The sequence below is a fragment of the Ornithodoros turicata genome, chromosome 7 (assembly GCF_037126465.1).
Source record: "Ornithodoros turicata isolate Travis chromosome 7, ASM3712646v1, whole genome shotgun sequence".
Lineage (NCBI taxonomy): Eukaryota > Metazoa > Arthropoda > Arachnida > Ixodida > Argasidae > Ornithodoros > Ornithodoros turicata.
In genome coordinates, this window is record NC_088207.1 from 32579730 (window position 1) to 32597544 (window position 17815).

General features: G+C 42.2%; 1 protein-coding gene across 2 annotated transcripts in view; it reads right to left on the minus strand.

Annotated features, from left to right (window-relative positions):
- LOC135400868 (pecanex-like protein 1) overlaps positions 1-17815 on the minus strand; it is a 45006-nt gene that overhangs the window by 3464 nt on the left and 23727 nt on the right. For both annotated transcript variants that reach the window (XM_064632821.1, XM_064632820.1), the window contains exons 15-37: positions 16867-17021; positions 16639-16792; positions 14056-14088; positions 13810-13984; positions 12466-12576; positions 11049-11140; positions 9581-9687; positions 9366-9474; positions 8557-8649; positions 8229-8379; positions 7918-8053; positions 7656-7833; positions 7473-7581; positions 7236-7365; positions 7104-7162; positions 5925-6140; positions 5343-5596; positions 5022-5252; positions 4574-4677; positions 2525-2672; positions 1806-1957; positions 1025-1378; positions 593-702 (exon numbers count right to left, since the gene is read on the minus strand). In XM_064632821.1, coding sequence (XP_064488891.1) covers positions 593-702; positions 1025-1378; positions 1806-1957; positions 2525-2672; positions 4574-4677; positions 5022-5252; positions 5343-5596; positions 5925-6140; positions 7104-7162; positions 7236-7365; positions 7473-7581; positions 7656-7833; positions 7918-8053; positions 8229-8379; positions 8557-8649; positions 9366-9474; positions 9581-9687; positions 11049-11140; positions 12466-12576; positions 13810-13984; positions 14056-14088; positions 16639-16792; positions 16867-17021 — 3361 coding nt within the window. The remainder of the gene's footprint in view (positions 1-592; positions 703-1024; positions 1379-1805; positions 1958-2524; positions 2673-4573; positions 4678-5021; positions 5253-5342; positions 5597-5924; positions 6141-7103; positions 7163-7235; positions 7366-7472; positions 7582-7655; positions 7834-7917; positions 8054-8228; positions 8380-8556; positions 8650-9365; positions 9475-9580; positions 9688-11048; positions 11141-12465; positions 12577-13809; positions 13985-14055; positions 14089-16638; positions 16793-16866; positions 17022-17815) is intronic.

Sequence of the window (17815 nt, forward strand, 5' to 3'; positions counted from 1 at the left end):
ACATGCTCTCACCTTCTCCATTTTACCTCAACTGCACAGATCACCACCTGCCAGCGGCTGCCGCAGGAAGACCATGGAGCGTGCATGCACTATTTCTGGTGGCATCAATCTTGAAGAGCGCCTGTGTCCTATGCTAAAGTTTGACGTCTGTGCACGCACTTCTCCTTTGTCAGGCTGAGAACTCATTGCATGCTCCATAACGAAGAAAGCCTGAGCTGTGGGCAAGGACAAAAACCACACATGACATCAACAGACTTCGCCCATTGCTCAGGCTTTCTTCATTATGGAGTTCATCCACCACCTCGCCTGCATTATTGGATCCGCCTCGTACAAGAAGGCTTGTTCAAGGTAATGCAGTGGGCACGACCAGCCAAGGACAAATAAAGGCCACGATAGTCAGTATTTGTAAATAGTTAATAATAAAAACTCACATATCTGCAACTTAGTACTTGGGAGATGAACATAGTCAGTATAGTTACTCAGGAGAAAGAATTTGCATCTACTATTAGCACTCAGGTAGTTTTCATGGAGAACTGCTTACTATACCAAGTAAAGATAAAACCTTACATGGAGCAAAGTAGGAAGCTCTCACCTCTGGTAATACTCCCAGAGAGTGACCCACCCATTGTGTAGTCAAACATTCCGTCATCTTGGACAGCAGTGCCACCACTTGAACATCCCTCACCACATCGCACCTTCAGTCTGAAGCAGAGCAAAAGCATTGCAGAAGTCATGCACATAGTACACACATTTCTTTTTTTCTTTTTTATCTTATAAATCCATCCATTTGACACTTGGTACAAGTAGTACATTTTGACACCATAATAATACCTCGATTAATAACTTCAAATATCACGATACAATATTTTAATGTTAACATACTTTTGCTTTTGCCATTGCGACTTACATTACTTCCTGAACAAAATGCAGTGTCATTCTATCTCAGTGTTTTAGCGAGAGAGAGGAAAAAGAACGATTTCGATCTCATGCAGCTGCTTCTCGTGCACAATGGTTAGTTGCTCACCTGTTCCAAAAGCCCACTATTGCTCCTCCAAACCTTGACAAGCTGAGTGAGCCTCCAATCAAGCTACAAAGCTGTTCAGATGTTTCCAAGAAGGAAGTAGTGATCGGAGAGACATAGATGGGGTATCCGATGGGCTGATCGCAAGACGAGTTGATTATGTTCCTCAAGGCCTGCTTGGCATTCTGAATGCTGCCTCGTTCCGGGTTGCGGTTACGAAGGTAGACGAGCTCTTGCTGCTGACCTGCCCATAGGCCTCGCACGCACTCACGGTTTACTTTGATCACACGGAAGCTGAGATGACGCTTGTTAAGCATTATGATCTTGTAGTCATCAGAACTGTCATCGAAGACGTGCCTACAAGTTTAATCATTATAAACTGGGGTTGTGCAAGCAGTGCATGTAAAGACAATAAATGTTTTTTTCACTTTATGTCAATATTTTCAGATTATCAATCTGCCTGCGATGGAAATCCTTGTACTATACACCTCCCTGCCTAGGAAAGAACTTGCAGCTGCATTTTCGGTGTAACATGTTTGTATGACATGATATACAGTCAAACTCCTTTATAGCGAACACCTTTTTAACGAAAATACCATTACAGCAAATTTTTTTTGCGGTGCCGCTGGAGCCTATAGGTCCAATAATGGACATCCTTTTTAACGAAAATACCTTTACTGCGAATTTTTTTTGCTGTCCCCTGAGTTTCGTTGTAAAGGAGTTTGACTGTACTTGAAAAATCAAGGATAAAGCATGGTAGGACACCAAACTCAACCTTACATACCGAAGTGCCAGCAAAGAAGGTACGCTTGAAAGAACGGCACTGCGCCAGGCTGGGTCTGCCTCATGTGATATCACCAGGTTCTTTTCATAGTTGCTTATTGCATCAAAAAGGGTTGCGTGATCTTCATACTCGTCAGCTGACATAAAGTGGTCCTGCAGTTAATAAGCAATGTGTCTCTCTAATTAAACTGACAGGACATACAACAGCTCGTTAACATTCAAATGTAGACATTGTTGCAAAAATTCAGTTCAATGGCATATGTACTTAACTTGTACCTAGTTTGATGCCCAAATTCAAATTTTCAATGATTTGAAATGGTAAACTATCAGTTGATCTGACAAGAATAACTACAACTCTAGCATATGTAGATATGTCACTTAACTGCACAATGACCTTTAAGACTGAAAAGTATGGCGTATAAACATACAAGTACTTTAACAATTGTCGTCAAACCCCTCATGGGAATTTATCCAAATGGGAATTTGCTGATGGAATAAGGCTATACAACATGCTGGTTCAGTCACATAGGTTGGTTCAGTCACAACTGTGCTTGTGCACAGGACAAAAATAAGTTACCTCAATGGTAAAGGTGTTACACTGAGATTATGTCACTGGAGAGCAAGGCCAGAATTGTGCAGAGAGTGTAATATTAGGGTTATATCATTTGTTGAACACCATCACAAAAAAAAAAAAGAAAAAAAAAAAGAAACAATACAAACCTGATGTAGTTTCAGAGCCATGCGGACACTGGGTGCCACAACTTTATGCAGCAGCTCCATGTCTTGGAAAACCCACTCATCCCTCACACATGTAATGCGGAAATCACCCTTAAACAAGGCATGTAATCCGTACAGCAGGAGGTCCACACTGTAAAAATGTCAGACATAAGTAAAAGACAATAACAATTCAACATTTGGTAAAAGTGCAGAGCTAAGAGATGCAAAATATGATGCTTGCACAAATGTTGAAAAGTTATTAAAATTTTTTTGCAACCAACAATTATCTGATATTCTGAGTTTTGAACCAAATACAGTGGAGACCCCTTATTATAATGTAACCACTTATAGTGCGGGACCTCTTATAATGCGGCTTTTTAGGACTCCTGATTTTCTTCCCATAGAATCCAATGTATAAGCATACTGCTTACAATGCATCTTGGTGCAGTGATGGGCAGTACTTGAAGTACCAAGTACTCAAGTACTACTTTAAGTACATTTCTGAGTACTTGTACTTTACTTTAAGTGCATTTGCAATTGTGTACTTTTTGTACTTAAAAGTACTAGTAGGTACTTTTCTCTAGTACTTTCCCATCAGGTACTCAAGTACCCAACTGGTCATGCAAAGACAAAAAATGGAAAACATCAAGCAAGTTTTGCACCTAGAAGCAGTTTTTTTAACAAGAAAATGGAGTGCTGTTGTTTTCATAGTATAGCAAGAGATGCAGGGATGACACCCCCCTCCCCATAAATCGGGAAAATAAAAATATTTTCCATTAGCACAGCCGGTTGCCTGTGCAGACGTAAATGTAAATTATGCCATCTGTTATACTTCATATCACTAAGTGGCAGAGCTTCAGAACTAGCATATGCAAAAATATTCTTACATTGGCATTTAGCCAATAACCACTTTATAAAATTTTGTTACCACCAAACGGTGACATGTGGTGCTATGCAAATGTTGCAATGTACTTGACAGTACTTTAAGGTACCTTGTACTTTACTTTAAGTATATTTACGATATGGTACTTTGTACTGTACGTCAAGTACCACTTGCACATGGTACTTTGTACTTTACTTTAAGTACAATTTTTGGGTACTTTGCCCATTACTGCCTTGGTGAAATGAGATACCGCTTACAGCGCAATGGCTGACATCCTCCCCACTGTGGGAGAAACAGCGAGCACATTTGTGAACGTGTTCCGAAGCATGAATCATAGGTAGGGAAGAGCGGGAAAGAACGCTTTTTGTCTTTTGTCACCTTCTAGTGGCCTCTTTTGGCTTTAGTGGGTAGTCAGCGCTCCAACTCTCCAACATTTTGATCTTGATCCACCTCCATCGCCTCGCAAACGAACGACTGGTCGCATCTTGAAACGACGTGACTGCGTTGATACCCTATTAACCTCTTCCCTTCCCCATCTCGTTGTGAAAAATGGATTGGAATGCATGAGCAAGCTTATGGATTACTATGCCCAGAGCTGCCTGGGCGACAAAGTGCTCAAGTGCCTCAGCAGTTAGCACCGTTGATGACGCAGTGGTTCAGTGTGCTCGTACGTGTGCATGACAAACGAATAACCACGATCTACCATGCTAATGCAGTGCCCACAGTGCAATAAATGTAGTTTCAGCATCGCACTTTGATGTTATTTAGTCGCATAATCATGATAACATACTAGAAACATGTATACAAGAAATGCAGATTTGGCTGAACATAATTCAGGTGTTGGTTATATGTAATGTGGTACTGCTTGTAGTGTGATTTTTCAGTGGTCCTGTGACATACTTTATAAGCGGTCTACACTGGGAACTCATAGAAAGCTTCTTTCTGCCATCTACTTTCGTTTTGTGTGTTCTACGTAGACAGTTCCAGTACAGGAAGCAGAGTCCTCTTTTACTTTGCTCAACAAAAGAGGTAGCCATACTCATCACACTCGAGGGTTTGCAGAGAGCAATGTTAGCTTCGGAGGGCAATATATTTGCCATCACACTTATGACTTTGACACACGTATTTATGACTTTACACTTCTCAGGAAGATCAGATAAATTGCTCACCTTGAAAAGGAATTGTGTGATGCTGTGCCCAGAGCACGACGTGCCAAGAGACTTAGAGCAAAGCATAAGGACACCAGCATTGAGTTTCTGTCATGGTCCACACTCTGGAAAAAAAAAATAATAATAATAATGATTCAAGCATATCAAAGTGGATGCCTTCCTGTTTCTTGTGCAATGCACCCAATTCACTTTAATAGCGTACGGATTACACCTGTGATACCAACTGTGTGTGGGTATGAAACAGGTTAAGACAGAGAGAGTCACTGACAGGGTCTGTTCTGAACAAATCATTGTAATTGTGATTGTAACCAGGGCCCTCCACCACGTTTTTTTTCTTTTTTCTTTACTAGACCTGGAGTAGCTTGTCCCGCAGCGAGCGGGCTCACATCTCCATTTTTTTTCTCCTATCATCATCATCATCATCCACCACGCTTCTTCAACAACTCACCTTGCCCGAGCGAGCAACACAGAACTGCAGCCAATCAAGGTACACGTTGCAGAAAGAGCTACGAGATATTCCCGCTGCGCGAAAATCGTAATCTTCATCGATGTTCATGTTGAACATGGGATCCACGTCAGCGTAGTTACGCTCCAGGGTCGGGCACAGAGCGTCTTTTACCGTGGGAAGTCCCAGCCACTCCTCTAGCCTATTTGACGTGACTGTGTAGTACACGAGAGCCTGGAGCCATAATTCACAATGGATAAATAAGGGCACTCGAATAAGAGCGCAAAAATCGTTCGACACATTTGACCGTGCAGTGGACCTTACCTTGACATAATAGGTGACAAGGGCCTTTCGCAGGTCAAACACTTGCAGCATGGACAAAGCCGAGTTGTCCGAGATCGAGTACCCTTCGAGCACATACTTTGTGGCAGCCACCTGCCACGCGAGCCAACGCTGCCCAAAAGCAGCATTGGCTGATAGCAAATGAGGGATATGACCTGGTTCGCAACAGCAGCACCCTTCATCCTCCTCAACTCCCTCGCTGATGGCTTCCACCTCACGTTGCTGACAGTATGTTCCTGTACGAGGGGTGCACTTCAACGTGTGGACACATCTACAGCTTGATTCCACCAAAGTATTAAAGTAGCGCTACCGTAGCACTCCCCAACGACACCGGATATCCTCTGGATGTATGAATAATGTTCTAACGGACTTATACGTTCAATGGATGCTATGAGGATATCCTCTGGATATACGAATAATGTCCTAACGGGCTTATACATCCAATGGATATTATGAGGATATCCATCGGACGTACGAATACGTTAGGTCGTTATCCGTACATCCAGAGGATATTCAGTGTTGTTGGGGCTAGCTGCACCGAAACAAGAGCACTTTGTGCGTCACCTCTAAATTCCAGGCCGCGGAGTTGGAACGTGACCAGGCCATTTGCCAATTCCACAATGTGCACCAAGCAGTTCAGGTTGTCAGAAGCGAGCACAAAGCAGTCCCCCTGCGACACATTTCCCCACCGTCCTAAAGCCAAGTCCCCGTAAAGGGACTGTTGGAGCGAACGAGTCAGGTGCTCGTAAAAGATGGAGTTCAAATTGTTGTCGTCTGAGCCTGTAAGCATGATCAAATGGGACTGCATGAAAATGCATGAATGCAATCAAGTCCCAGGCACTTTGGTCCCCTTATAAGAAGGTAATGTTTAATGTCCAATGTTTAAAACAGCATGGAAGGCACCTCAAACGGAAATTTTTTTACCGCGTGGTATGAACATACCAGGTCACGAACTGTCATGCAAAATATTTCCTTTGGGAACCGTGCATTTCCTGAGAAATTTTGTTTACAAGACTGTGTGCAGTGACGGCAACGTATCCCAGCTCCTTCTAGCGTGTTGGAACGTCGGAGCAGCAGAGCAACTTTATTGGCGCAAAAGGAAGCGAGGCAACAGGTCAACTGCAGGACGGGTGGCGCAAAATACGACCAAAAAAGAAAGATAAAAATGTGCACGCTTCACTATTGGGCGACCGATGGGACATCGCAGGCTGGCAGCCAAGGGGAGCTGCTTTTCTGGCCCACAAGACTGAAAGCGCTGCTCTTGCACTTTTTGCGCGAATATGCATCTTGGAGCTTGTAATCCAAATTTCTATGTCTCCAGACATTGTTTTTTCCAAGCCATTCCATGCTGCTTCAAGGGACACAGTGCAGTTCAGCATCATCACTGGGCAAGTCCTTTTCAACAGACAGCTGTATTCAGCAGGGCATTATAACATCCCATGAAGCTCATTTCATTTTTCAGTGGTTCCAGGAATATGACAAACTGTTTCCCGTGTCACTAGCATTCAAAGCTTCCAAGTGTACACCCCTCCCTATCTTGTGCATCCAGAAGAGCACGCTTTTTACGATTTCTACCATCTTCACTGTGGCTGAGACAGCTTACAGACCCACAGACCAAAAAGTTCCGTCAATTAAGAGAAGCTCAATCATGGGCGCTCTGAATAATACGACAACTAGGTAGGAATATGTGTCCATAGTTTGCAAAGTTGTGTAGTGCAGCAAGTAACCAAATGGTGGGCATACCCGGATTTCTTTCTAGCTGTGATGATAGTCGAGTGTTGGAATGGTCGACTCTCTTGGTACTGTAAAGAACAGGTTATGAACTAAATAACAGTTCACTGCTTCTTTGGGACATGATCTTGGTTAAATACCAACTTGTAATCTCGTTCCCAAAACTTCACAGGCCTAACATATGACGTGAAGAATATAGCACTTCCCAACACAGGGCTCAGTGGGGTTGATAGAAGTGCAGAAATCATTGCCTGCACAAACAGCATGGCTGAATCTGAATCGTGAATACAGTCAAGGATATGACATGCTTGCACTTGAAAAGTAACAACACAAAACTCTGCAAAATTAAAAAGGTCTCTCGAGTCCAACTGCGAAGGATACGAGGTACACTGAAGGGCTGAGCAAAGGCGTGGAAAGCAGATCCCCACGTGATTTGCCAGGGTGCAATGTACGTGATGATGAAGCGAACTTTCAGTAAAAACTCATAAACCTTAAAAAGAGATGCATTCCCAATGTGTCAGAATGAAATGCATGATCCACCTCTCATTAGGAGTCTAGCTTTACCTTCGAAAACATGAAAAGGCAGCAAAAATAGTTTATCAGGAATGGTTCTTGAGGGCCTCGATAGTCATACTTAAAGAACAAGGTTGTGAACACAAGGACTAGATAGTGCTGCGATGGGTCACTGAATGCACTACGGAGGCACTTCATGCTGCAGACAACAAGCACTACACATCCTCCCCTGGAACAATAATCACAAACAAATTACAAGCTGCTCCATTCCTAATCATCATCATCGTCACCAAATAAGGTTGTTGCTACTCACGTAACACCAAAATGGGATATTATCTCAGGTGTTCCAACACTGAGTGCACTCAAGAAAAGCAGTGGGTAGATGAGATTCTTCTCAATGAACCACATCCAGACTTGCATTTTCTCAAACCACATGACCCGTGCAGGTTCTAAAATTGTAATAACATCTCATATGAAAATTATAAATGGCGAACAAGTGTCGCTAAGTGAAGGGCTCGCCAAATATCCACGGTATCCCAAAGGCACGTGCCACTATAACATGTGTTCAAGATTGACAGGCTTTTCCCTAAAGTTCTTCATACTCTGTACGTAAGTACAGCTGACCTCTGACTTCAAACTGCTGGTGTTCGTGGGACTTCAGGACTGGATGGGAACAGCACAGCCAGGGCAACTGCTTCCGTAGCTGAGGCAGGATGTAATGCAAGGTCAGACCCCATGCCATTGCACCAAAATGCAGAATCATCTCCAAATATGGCTGCAAAACAGTGAAATACTGTTACATCTCCATTTCTGCAAATGCCCTATAACATGTAGAGAGCCAACAGGAGCATGTCTAGTGTGGAGTTCCATACTGTAGCATAACAGTGTGTGCCATTTCTAGTTACGGCAGTACAATATACCGGCTACGAAAACGAGGGCTCAGAATACCAACCTGTAGTGCCGAAAACATTGTGCTCACATGTATGGCAAATACAAGCACCGTGATAAACACACAGTGAATTGCATCTGTACGTAACCTTGCTCTCTGAAACAAGGGAGGAAGGTGAGAAGAGAGTTAGTAAGAATCCCCGTAAGTCCAAGCTCTTTCACATTAAGCTGTGACAAAGCAAAGGCACTTCAATGCATCCAGAATGTATCTAAACCATGACCTACTAAGATTATAACGACCATGTCATTATCGGCAACCCCTATGGGGAGCCCGTCAGCATGATCCGCCAGGGGCGCTACTCATCGGCCTGCGAGATGTACATCGTGATTGGATAATGGAAATCTTAATTTTGAACACGCAGAAGTGGACGTAGGACTACCGTAGCAGATGACAGCAACCACTCCTATGATGATCCACCTCGAATGATGATGATAACAAACTTTATAAAGAAGCATCTCCCATGGGACATCTACCACTTGTACAAAAATACTAAGGTAAGCTGAAGTACAAAGTACTGCAGAAATTGAGGAAGCAATAACCGGGCCGATGAGTAGCGCCACCGCTAGCTTCCAAATGCTGCGCTGGGAAGGGGTGCCTATGACATGGTCATTATCATAATCTAGTAGGACGTGATATAAACATATGAGTTGTAATGAGAACTGTAAAAAATTAGCTTGTAAAATACAGTTTGATTTTGTGTGTTGTACAAGTCAGAGAAAACAGCTGTCAATGATGTGAGTCGTATTGAGTCACATTAAACAATATTACTACGAGGTATGACCACAAACACGGCTGTTTGCTAACATGCTTACCACAGTTTTTTGTAGCTTTCGTGGCAGTGGATCGACATGCTCGCCAGTTTCTTCAGTGCTGCCGATTTTCGAAGCCGTCTCCAACCATATATGGTCTTTGAAGATGCTCCTATTGCGATGGTACAAAGAACAGCATTTCAGCGCACAAGACATATAAATTGGACGGGTCCTGAACGGGGATTGAATGAACACAGACATGTGCACAGTATACTTACCATATTATAGTAGGATCACTAGCACTTCTGCTAAGGAAGAAGCAAGACGTAACGAGAAATCCGCAGAAGATTGAAAACATGATGTGCTGTGAAGGGTTATGTCCCTCCTTAAATAAAGAAGAAAAAAATGTGAGCAAATTTTTAGAAACATTCGCTTTTGTCGGCCGGAGATTCTTGCGCAAGAAAGTGTCACAGCAGTAATTTAAATGCAAGAATCACATCTTCATGCAGTTTATGGCACAAACACACGCTCTAGGACACCACCACTACTGCAGCTGTATGTGTGTATATATGGAGCAAGGAATCACACAGATGATACCACATGCATCAGTCTTGCCTTTGCCTAAGGTCACACTACAAAACTTTAGTTGCTTTATGAGAGGTCAAACTGTAATCCATTGTGTAGCTCTCCAATACGGTGAAGGTGAACACAGCCATTATTCTCATTGTTCACGATATTAATTGTAAAAGTGACCTGTTAGCAAGAGTCGTCCCTTGACTGATTTTGACCCTCGTGCAAAAGCATCCGTTTACAGTACAAAAGGATGCAATGAAGCATGCACACAATGTGGTTGTGATAAAAAATTATCAGATTTTAGCGATATCGCTAAACAAATCGAACTTCGACGCGCGAGGTGCATGTATACACAAGTGTGGTCATTTGTCGGTGCAATGGGATAGCTACATTATACACCTGCTTGGGAAGGTTATTATTAGAGCATGAATTTTTTAAGTCCCAAAAAGCATCATAATAGTAGGCAGCAAAAAGAGAACATAGGCACACACTCCTGAGTATTTATATTTAGTTTCTTGTAAAGCTTTTCACAATAGTATGCGATGCTCGTGCTTGTGCTAGTGTAAATCCTAATATGTTACTATGTATATATGAGCTTCAGCTCCGCATCCAAGAATACTTCCATGCATGAGGCTGATCCCAGGATGGCACCACCACTTTTACACGTATATGTTTAGCCGCTCATTGTCCTGAAAATACACTATCATGCTTTCAGTATCCCAGCCAGCCTTGAAGGCTGCGTGTCTTGATCCCTTCTTCTACACACACACACACAAGGTGACTGGAGATGTTAAGGTGGCAGCACTTGCTTAATTTTCACAATTTGTTGACAAAGAGAGGAACCAAATGACAATATTCATATAACTTTTTAGCATATATTATGCCCTCCAACATATAGTTTAGCTCCCGGACAGTCTTTTTAATCATTTTATCTTCATTACAAACCCCTACCTTATTTTGGGTGACCTCACATAATGCCGCAATGCTCTGTAATATGTAACATTTGCTAACTAAAATATTCAGTGTTGTTGATGTGTTGCTGCAAGTGGTATCATTCAGTGCTCAATATAGTCAACAGCATATGAACAATGACTTGGATATGTACTCCCCTTGATGTAATGAGTACGTATGTATGAGGACTGCGCTTGATAAAAAAACATCACATAAGATTACCTTGAGAGAAACATAAGACAGTCCAAAGAGGAACACAGTTGCTACAATACTCCTCGTGATGCAGTAAATGGCAGAAATTAATCCAGTAGTAGCTGTATAATAGAGAATAAACAGCACAAAAACATTAAGTCACTAGTAGTACTACTGTACACATAATTCATGACAGTATAAAATATTTAGATATATGATTTACACCCAAGAAGCCACTCCAAACTGTGATACTGAAACTGATACGCTGTATGACATTTCTCTCAGGCACCGCCAATCACTTCTTTCAATCATGACTGTGAGTCTGTTCTGATATTCAGCTCTAATTTCACAGTTTATGACTTATACGAATTCACAAGCAGTTCAAGATGTATATTCTCAAATTGCAGCACCACAACTGGAAACCATCACTGGGGCAAAATGAAAACCACTGAGAGGTCCAACAACAAAAGTAAAACTGGAAATAATTTCGTTCTGGAAATAATTACAATAAGACGATAGAGACCAAAAATAATTTGGTAGCTAGCAAACCTCGCCAATAACAAGTTCTTTGTACAGTGCTTTAGTTTTACTCTTTATAGTACGCTTATTTATTTCTGATTGAAAACCAATTTTCATAGCACTCCACACAAACACATACAGGACGCCCCCTGGTAACCTGAACCAAGCTGGTACGTTGTACGATGATGAAACTACCGGGCTTTGGTTAGCAGTTGTCTTTCGCAAGTCAGGGTATTCTTGTATTGTTCCTATGTAATCAAATAATTAATTGAGCCTATTTCCAGAATTCTTCAAAATCTACCAATTTTGTAGCCAAGAAACCAACAGCAACTTGCAGAGTACCTTCGGAACACCTGGATTCAGTTTGCAGTCGAGCACATCTCATGTGGTTCTTTTTCTTATGCTCCAAAGAAAGACAGTAAAACTTGAAAAATGACCTCATGACAACGTGGTCACACTCTCTCAAGCACACTTGTGGGTTAACAAACCCCACTTTTAGCATGGCCCAGAAGCCCCGTGGAGCTGGAACTAAAGAGCATGCACAAGGAACACGGCCATGTTGTCATGTCATATTTTTTTAATATTCGGTGTGTGTTTTGGAGCCCATTAAATGAATGAAATGCTTCCTATCTCATGTAAGTGGTACTTGTTTCCAATCAACTGAATGCAGGGATTCTCAAGGCGTAATGCAACTAGCCTGCTCCTCTTCTTTAAAAATTCTGAATTATTTACAAACAATAACAAGAATACCCCTAACTTATGCCAGTTTTTTTTAAAGCCGGGATCAACTTACAGAGGACATCCGTTACACGCACATACATGGAAAGATAGCAACAAATAAGAAAAGAGGCTAGGAATACGACACTTGGAGTGTAATATGCACAAGGGTATATCATATAACACAAAACAAACAAGATCGGCGCCTCACCTGATCCGCCAAATATGTGCATATCGATTTGTTCAAGAACGTAGATGACAAATGTATTTATTTGTGGTAGTAGTCCCATGCTGAAGATCAGAGGAAACATTAGAATGAACCCTGTATAGGAGCAAGAAAAAATCAGTTTGCCACTATGTTTCAAAATAACTAATCAATTGTGAACATAGCTTAGAGGTGTGGAATTTGTGGAAGCTTTGGAATTTTGAATCCGGATTGCATTATTCTGTTGATTGATTGATTATAAAAGAAAAAAAAATATGGAGAAAATTGGTTCCACATACATAGAGACCAGCTACTCCGTGGCACGTACCCACTTAAAGACATTACGGGTGTACGTATACACTTGACATAACACAAAAGAAAAATATCCTCTTCTATTATTCTGTTATTGATGCTTGATATAACTTAAACATGTTATGTTCACTGCTTTTATATATTTTGTTCATCTTTTAAGCACGTATGTATGTACATAAAGTGAAATTCATGAGACTTAAAGCTTCACTGTATGTTTTCATGTTTCTCTAGCGCACTCATCTACAAAGGACTTCACTCACAGCCATCAGCAGTGCTTTCCCAAAAAAAAGCCCAGTACCATTTTTGTTTGATATGTACATGGGGCTCTCAAAACTTAGCAAACAAAGTGAAAAGAAAAAGCACATAGGTGTCATCCCACAATAAAAGATATTACAAGTAAGCTATCATGATACATAAAGAGCGGCAGCGGCAAAGTGCTTCCAAGGGGGGAAGTGTGCAACACCCCCACCCCTCTGTTCCTGAAGACGCTGGAGATGGACGCTGCAGACAGTGCGGGTGTTCAGAGGGTCATATTACGACATCTGAGAACAATCATGACGGCCTATGACTAAAGAGCACACAAAATGACACGAAGTGACCTTGGAGCTCCAGGAGGGGGGCCACGGCCCCCCTTGTCCCCTCTTGGTACGCCCATAATCACAACTATGGTACGTATACCACGTAAGTGAACAAGGCCTGTTCTAGCTAGAAAGGCTAGAAAAGTCTCTCTAGAAATGCTTCCACTGTTAAATTAGTGCAGTAACAAAGGAGTTTTGCCAGTGTAGGAATAGAATAAAATGTTTTTAACTACTGCAGAGGCACAAAAATATATCCTACTGTCTTGTAAGGAAGCATGCTAAATGTTGTAAAAACATCCAACGCTGGTACTACAAACATTTCGCAGAGCGTGCCAAACTCACATAGCTGACATGTGTCGAGCACCCTGTATTATTTTATAAAAGTAACGTCCAAATGCCTAAAGTTTACAAGCAAAAACGTAATATGAAAAACCTTAATTATGAAGTAGGTAATACGTACATATGAGAAGGCTTCTTGCCCAATGAACAGCATTTTCACTAAACAGCCGAACACCATAAAGCGTGACATCAGTGTACGCAACATGAGAGTCTAGCAGTAGCTGCACAAGGAGCAGAGAGGAGCAGCAGAGGCAGAAATACACAGGGCGGCTATAAAGAACCACACGATTGTACCCCTGAAAGAGTGAAGACAAGAGTAAGAGTCCAGGTAAGTGTGTGAAGTTTTGTGTGAAAGAGTCGGCCTCACATGTGTGGGAGATGCAGCATCAGGCTGAACACTCTGTAAGTGTGAAAAAAATCCTTATTACAGTACAGGTCACTCAAACATGTATGAGGGGCGTCCCATAAGTTTTCAGCCTGACCCAGGAGAAGGTGGCTGAAGTGAATGAACTACATAATGTTACTTTTCAATGCAGACCCCATCAACTACTTGGATTTTAACGGGAAAGAGTCAGAGGTTTGGTTCTCCAAAAGGCAGGTCACAGCATCAATGACGTCACATTGCTGAAAAAGTGGGCACCAGAGAGAGAGAGAAAAGGAGGGGAGGTGTTCCCACGATTTGGACTGGGCTTTGTTCTCGGTTTGGAAGTGGTGAACCCACGTTTCGTACACAGTCACAAGTTTGGCATGGAAGTCTGCGGGACCTGCACCGAACAGCTGGAGGTTGTCCCTCAAGATGCTGCAGCATGTGAATTTTTAATCAGGCGTGGGCATCGGGACCCAATAAGCAGAGACCTTGTGCACGTCAAGATATCAGGTGAAGACACACTCAACTGTGCTTTCGACATATGCCTGTGACCTGGGCGAGGGTCCAGATGCCAACTCAGCGATCTGCAATGACCTCATCGTTCACATATCCTCTTGTGCGGTCATAGGCCTGCCGGGAGTGGGGGGTCATTTCAAGGTTGTCCAATCCTCACTTGAAGTTTGTGGCCCACTTCTTCACCGTGCTGTAGGATACTGCCGTAATGTCCTGGCGGATGCCCGCTGGAGTAAAGCCCTTCCAAGACAAATTTTCGATTACCCTATATGCCTTCACTTCCTCCATTTTAGCTCATCTGCTTGGATCGCCACCTGCCAGCAGCCACCACTGTTAAACCGTGTAGCACATGTGTGCCGTTTCTGGTGGCGAAAATCTTGAAGAGTGTCTATGTCCCACGATAAAGTTTCGTTTCCGTGCACTCGCACCTTTAGCGTCTGGCTAAGAACTTGTGGGACACCCCTAGTACGGTATCGTTAAAGCCCCCGGTTTTCTGCTGTGGCAAGTTCAAAATTCCGCGGCACCGACTTGTAAATTCCGCTTTTCAAATCACCGATTTTCCGCGGTAAGGAGTCAACGGCTGCTTGAACACTTTATTTTCTTGGATAATGTGGGAACAAAAAATATTTTATAAACTTACAGATTTAAAGCACTGTTGTGCCTCAGCATCACATGATATCTTATGTTCCCCTCTGACAGCGAATGATGTCTTGTCGCCTACAATCATTTTATACCACTTTGCAAAGTTACAAAACTAAAAAATGAAGCACTCCAAATCTTCTTTATCGCGACTCTAGTGATACATACTACTATTCACATCTGGATGTTTACTACTGCGCTGTGCCTCTGTGAAGATGAGACACAATAATTTTTTTTTTTTTTTTCACTTGTAGTCAGATTCTAGCATCACATCGCACAGATTTATTTATCACACAGTGTTCTTTTGTTTTTTTTAGTTTTCTTTTTGCATTCCAGTGAAAAGAAATGAGGCTTCACAGCATGGTATCACACGTATATGTACAAGCTTTTTCTCAGCCAAGTTTTACGCTCACACTGCAGTATGTATGAGCCCCCATAATGAACATTACAGGCAAAATATATAGCCTGGTTCATAGTGGAGCTCATGTTGTGTCGTTTATTCACTGATTTCCCAAGTCTCTCGGTTCCTGGTACATATACGTTTAATATTGTTCCCACGAATACACCCACATTCCCATATCAAACATATCAGACCCATATCAGCCGCTTCTTTTAGATTCTTAACAGTTTGTATTACACCACAGCTCAACTGCGAAGAATGACTCAACCCCATATGTAAGGCCCCGACTTTTCTGCGATTCCATGAAAATGTGCGGAACGTATCGCGGAATCTGTGGTTTTAGTGTACATGGAATTTCGCGGAACTATGTACAAATCTTGCCTGAGGAACACAGCTTTGGTGCCGGAGATGGATGTACCTACGGCTCATTTACGCTTTTTCCCACACCACCTAACTGAGAGGAAAACAAACGCGTACCGCACATCTCACATTGGCAACACTGGTTGAGCTCACATCCATCCCATTTTTACAACTTCTGTTTTGCACGTTCCTCACGGCGAAGCGTGCGATGATTACACGTTCCCACTTGGGGAAGCAAGAGTGCAAAGGGTAGTATGGTACTGAAGAATTGTACGAAAACGCCTGTGGTGTCTTACACCATATTGTAGCGCATCCAGGAACCACCCAGCCTCATGTCTTCATTCCTAGACTTTATTCTCTTTTTTCACGTGCCGTGATGACCATACGATACCCGATACTACAACGCCCGATTGTTTTCCTGCCTTCACTGTGTTAACTGTGTTATGCTAACACGAAGTACCATGTGATGTTTAGCTACTACTGTATTTTGGATTTGTAGACACATTTCTTCTATGTCACGCAAGTTAATAAAGATTTTGTCATTGTATATCTCCGTCAGCCTAGACATGCAAGCACTTGTCGTGAAAACTGCTGAATTTCTAATTCCCTGAAGCAGAATTTGAGATTTGCCCCAGCAAAAAAAAGAACAGGCTCTTACCCGTAGGTCTTACCTTTAGAAGGCTGTACTGGCAACTAGCCATTACAAAGCAAAATAAGAAGCTGTAGATATCCTGAAAAAAGCCTCTGGATAGGCATAGCGCTCCTAGGACAGCAACCAGCACAGCCAGGGCCACGGATAACACGTTCTCCACCACAGTGAGATTACTGACAAGGACAAGTCAGTGTAATCATTTTGCAATGTTCTTTTCCATTCATTAACTAAAGAGAACTGTACCTACCGGTCAAGAACAGTAAGGAGCGCCAGTCGATCAAAGCCTACTTTTACATATTTACAGGGAAAGACCTGAAAGCGATAATAGTGTCGTGGCTTGCTGGATTGAAGACCACCACTCCCAGCAAATCGAACGTGACATGCCGAGTCGAGCTCAGTGTCCTGTGTAAGGAACAACATAGCAAACATGCAAAAATTTGGCAATGGGCACAAATAAGTAGTGCTGACAAATAGAAGACCTGTAACACATATAGAGCATGGTGTTGCTCTCATACTGCATCACTGCAGTGCACCAAGGATGACTTTATTTAGCTGTTCACTTTGCATATCATTTAAGAAGCTGGAAGTTGTCTGCCACACGACACAGCATGTCTCAGGTCTCGTGGGCTGTTTAAAATACTGAGAAAAGCATCACCAATTTACCGCAGAATAGCTGAACAGAATTTTGCAGCACGAAATGGCATGTCAACCACATTGTCATCAAGCTGTCTGCCAAGCAATTATACACAGTCAATTATGTTGCATTAACAAAATATCATATTAATACATGATTACAGATCACCATGTTAGATGTCATGTTAATCGTTGTCTTGCAACGTCGACATGCATCAATCAACTCGGTTCTCATATAAGACATTATGATGCAACTTAGGGCAGAAGGATTTAGAATTCTACATTGCAAATGTGTTGCAGTACAAATGAATATGAAATGCAATGCTGTATTTCCACTGTAAAAACAAATACTGTCATTACAATAGCACAAGCATTTATGGTTGGAGACATTTCAAAAGTTTGTCAGACTTGTTTGTATGACATATAATTCACTTGCCATAAAGTAACTGCATAACACAAGTTTCATTGTACAGCTTCAGCTTGTTGAGTTAAAAATTACTACATTTATTGAATTATTTTTTTCTCCAGCGCACCTGTATAAATAGGGCCTTGTGATATAGGGC